The following is a 4,762-nucleotide window of genomic DNA, read 5'->3' as shown; positions in this document are numbered from 1 at the left end:
CTATCTGTCTTTTCCCTTTTATGCTATCGGCTGTCTGTACGTTCACTGATGGTTAATTTTCCAGCATTTCATCTATTTAAGCAATTTCTTAGACATTTCTTTTTCACCACCACAATGTAAGGAAAACAAAGAGGGGAACCAGAAGCAAAACTATGTTAAATTAGAAAGCAAAAAAGCCTTTCGTTTGGAATCAACACTTAAAGATATCTGATAATAATGGCCTAAGAAGTTCCAATTATTTCCATTTTTGCTATGAGTAAATGCTATAAAATCAGAACTACAGAAAGCTCAGATGGTCTGCAGGACCAACTGCACAGGTAGAAAACATGATAATGAGAATACAGGTTTAATGGGGTAAAAACACCGTCAATTGCTATCGTTTATAACTTGACCATTTACATATAAGCCCTCTCTTCTTTTTGGAACATTTGCAGTTTCGATACTTGACCCTCTAAATTTCAACTCAGAGTTCGTTCTGAATCGGGGATCAATTGGAGAAGGTCTAGAATCTTCATCTGGGTTTGGCCTATAGGGACCAGTTGATCCCCCCGAGTACCTTGTTGGAGAGAACCTTCTTGATGGAGCTCTTAAACCACTGCCTCTCAGATCCATAATCTCAACATTTCTTGAAGAATCCTTGAAAGACCTCTCCACCGTGCCTGACACCAGTGGTGCTCCATTCGTGACAGATGTGGAACTAAATGGATCATCGGGGCCCCATGAAGTAAGTGCCTCCTTCTTCTTGGCAAAAAACTGCCACGCTCCAAATAGGAACAGAATGAAAAACAAAACAGGACTCGTCCATAGGATGCTATTGAATTCACTTTTGATTGATGGAAGGTTGGAACGATAGATTGCCACATATCCATTCCCAAGACTCAGAATAACAAGCTTTTCATAATCGCTTGTAAGCAAAGGTATCGCCATCCTCTTTTCATCGTTTACATTGACCACTTTCTGATTTACAAAAGATGCTATGATCTCATCAAGGCCAACGGAGAAAGAAAGTCGTAGCCCACCAGCCCAAACATAATGCTGAGATGACACGTTGTACACAAAAATTTTCTCCTGGTTAGCAATTAGCAAATAACCTTTCATTGCATGCAAGGCTAGGGGCTCAACCAAGTCCATCTTTCTCTTCGATCTAATTCTACATTTGAAGTTCATTACATCACCCATCAATAATGTGTGAATCAAATCACCTTCCTGAGTGAAGCCATATGCCTTTGACCGGTCTATGGCATCAAAAACATAATTCTTAGCAATAGAATTGTTCAATCCTTCACATTGGGATTCCTTTAGTTTCATGGTCCTCAAATCCAAAGACCCTGCCCCCGTCTCTGTAAGAAACAAAAGCCTTTGCTTCAAGAATGCAAGTGGCTGCCTACTTGGAAAAGCGGACCCATAAACCGTACCATCTTCCCGAAACACTGTAATTTTCCCGCTACCATCTATAGCCAAAATGTATCTTTTCCTCCCAACATGGTGCACTTCCAATACATTAATCCTTGATCGACCTCCTTCTGAGATCTCAAATCTTCCGACCATCTCCACGTGGAGCGTACTCCACTCATCATTGTTTGACACCTCCCAAACCCTATGCATAAAAACTAAGCCACTATCATACCCCGAAACAATTATGCTTTCGTTCTTATAAACTGACAAGTATGACACAATAGCTGTTATGGACGATGATTCCAACTGCAACGTAGACAAAGGATCAAACTCCACGGAAACATCCCCATTTCTTAGAAACACGTATAACTTACCCTTATCATCCCCCACTGCAACATACTTGCTCAAACCTTCAAAATCCCTAAAAGGCAAAACGTTAATACAACTAGGACTCGACCCCAGTTTCACGGCCGACACAAACTGAAACCTCTCCGACCAAAATGTACTATACTTCGTCACTGATACCATCCCTGGCCCGGCTCCTGATGCCACCTTCTCTTTCCCATTTAACCCTTCTTTAAATTTCTCAACTTTCCTTTTCTCATCATCAGTTGACAACAAAGGTAACTTCTCAAATTTTTCTGGGATCTCAGAAAATCTGGCCTCTAATCGTGAAACAAGTTGAGTGAGGTTCTTTACTAACTCTTCCATTTTTTCCAATTGCTGTTGCTGTTTTCTTACCAAATTAACATTTGGGTTTGTTTGATATTCATTTTCACTCAAAGGGACATAATCTTTATGATCATTTTCAACTAAATTTGAAGATGGGTCCAAATCTGATGCAAGAACAAGGCAAGAAATATGCGGAAGATACAATAACATTAAAATAAGGAAATAAAACATTAATATAATTATTGACTTGCCTTTTTCGCTAGAGGTATCCATTGAAATTGAATTTGGGGTTTTATGAAGTTCTTGGATTAACACCGACTGTGATGGGATGACTGTTACTCAGAGCTAAGGATTTTGCAGGTAGGATCTGAAGAACTTGGACCAAGAATAGGGGGGGTTTTGAATTTATGGAGAATTTGGGGGGTTAGAGTGAAAGTCATACAAAACATTTGGGCCGAAATGGAAGGTGGCAGCAAGATCTCTATTTATAACAAACGAGATATATTTATGTAGTCAAAAGCGTCCAACCCAAGACCTTAATGCCATGTTTGGATAAGAATTTTAATTTTAAACACATTCCAGAAAGTTACTTTTTCTTTTTTCTGTTGGAAGTGAATTCCACCAGAGATCTCCTTTATTTTTGAAGTGTGGCATTCAACGTACCATTTGTTGCACTCAAGTAATATTTCTCAATATTTTGAAAATGTGGCACCATGTACACTAAAATGGCCGCGTGATACTCAAGTGAAGTCTGATTGAAAGGAAACTCCTAATGTTCACTACACCATGCATCCACCCGTCCTCGACATTGCGTAAATGTCACTTTTGTCATTTTAACATTCAGATAAACGTTCAAAGCTAGTTATGACGTTAATGCCATAATTTTTAAAGTTTGAAAATCCTTGTAGAATTTATACGTTTTTAGTAAAGTCCTTATGAACCAATGTAGAAGTTTTCAAGCTTCTACATAGCTCAATTGGACTTTAGCACTTTCGATACTTACAGATTTATAATCATTAATAGGGGTGGGTGTGGGTCGGTTCGGTTTGGTTCTCTTTAAAGTCAAACCGAACCAAAATTTTCGGATATCTAGTAAATGGAACCGTCGGGTCCAAATATAATTATGGAACCGTTCGGGTTCGGTTCCCTTCGGTTCAATTCGGTTCCGTTCGGTTCTGTACTATAATTAAATTTTTTAACATTTATAACAACATTATATAAATACAACTAATGATACATTCAATGGTTTTGGAATGCCATAGACTAATAGACTACCTTGTTTAAATTTAATGATACATTCAGTGGTTTTGGACTTTAGCACTTTCGATACTTACAGATTTATAATCATTAATAGGGGTGGGTGTGGGTCAGTTCGGTTTGGTTCTTTTTAAAGTCAAACCGAACCAAAATTTTCGGATATCTAGTAAATGGAACCGTCGGGTCCAAATATAATTATGGAACCGTTCGGGTTCGGTTCCCTTCGGTTCAATTCGGTTCTATACTATAATTAAATTTTTTAACATTTATAACAACATTATATAAATACAACTAATAATACATTCAATGATTTTGGAATGCCATAGACTAATAGACTACCTTATTTAAATGATCGCTATGGTCAAAGTTTCGGTCGGCGGAGGTCGCAGCTCCGATCGGAGGTCACAGCATTGACCGACGATTGTAAAGGTTTTGAAATGTCAACGAGGTTGTGAGAGTGAGTGCGAGAGTCGAGACAACGTTATGCACTTTAGTGTATGTGTTTAAAGTTATTTAGTGGATTGGATCTTGTTAGACTAAGAAATGAAACAATAAAATGGGTAATGTGGCCAAAAATTAAAAAATTAGAAATGAAACAAATTATTGAACCAAAAATTTGGATTTAGAAATTGTTAATTTGTTAATTTGTTTAGAAAAAATTAAAATTAAAATAATTTGATTTACTCAATATAAAAAAAAATTAGAAAGATTCGATTCTTATTCGATTCTTCGATTCTTGGTTTAGAACCGAGAACCGAACCGTACATGTCGGTTCTCAATTCAGATACCTGTTTGGGTATTTAATTTGACAAGAACCGGCGGGTTCAGTTCGATCGATTGGGAAGATTTGCCCAACCCTAATCATTAAGAAAAAGAATAAATATAATGTAGGAGACATTGAGTTTGGCTCAAAACATACATCAAGAGATAACTTAGAACTCATTTGACATGACTTTTGCATCCTATATAAGGGTTTTCCAAACAAGTTGCTTTAATTTTTGTTCAGAAACTGATGTTCAAAAGAACTTTTTATTCTAAATGTATTTTTAGAGAAAGCCATGTTAAACCAGCTTTCTTTAAAAACTCTTTTAACTAGCAAACCAAGCCTGAGTTCAAAATGTTCTTATGGTTTATACAAAAAATAATATAGTTCAATAACGGGAAAAAATGAAAATTTATTGCCTTTTTTCTTCTCCATTTTTCTAGTTAAAATTTTGGATCAAAGCAATATATATATATGTATATATATAACAACACGTTATCATTTTGTAACTAATGGAAAATTTAGATATGGGCAAAGATACCTTTCATCATTCATCCTTACATGTAAAAGATTTCTATCAGCGCATCAGTTACGCACCACCCTGATATGAAATAATATCCACATATTTCTGAACAAATCAGCATTATCAAGAAAAAAATAACTATAAATTAAAAT

The 4,762-nt window shown here is 36.4% G+C and overlaps 1 protein-coding gene across 1 annotated transcript; it reads right to left on the bottom strand.

Moving 5' to 3' along the window:
* Positions 1-134: 134 nt before the first annotated feature.
* Positions 135-2,543, bottom strand: LOC111389717 (uncharacterized membrane protein At1g75140-like). The gene has a single exon (XM_023014662.1). It carries the CDS (start codon positions 2,338-2,340, stop codon positions 367-369), a length of 1,974 nt encoding a protein of 657 aa, XP_022870430.1. The 5' UTR covers positions 2,341-2,543; the 3' UTR covers positions 135-366.
* Positions 2,544-4,762: the final 2,219 nt, after the last annotated feature.

This window comes from Olea europaea, unplaced genomic scaffold (assembly GCF_002742605.1).
Source record: "Olea europaea var. sylvestris unplaced genomic scaffold, O_europaea_v1 scaffold6150, whole genome shotgun sequence".
NCBI classification, from domain to species: domain Eukaryota; kingdom Viridiplantae; phylum Streptophyta; class Magnoliopsida; order Lamiales; family Oleaceae; genus Olea; species Olea europaea.
This window is presented reverse-complemented; position numbering and strand designations above follow the sequence as displayed.

Bases quoted from the DNA above. Each gene is read 5' to 3' on its own strand.
- LOC111389717 (XM_023014662.1), bottom strand. From the start codon at position 2,340: ATGGATACCTCTAGCGAAAAAGGCAAGTCAATAATTATATTAATGTTT.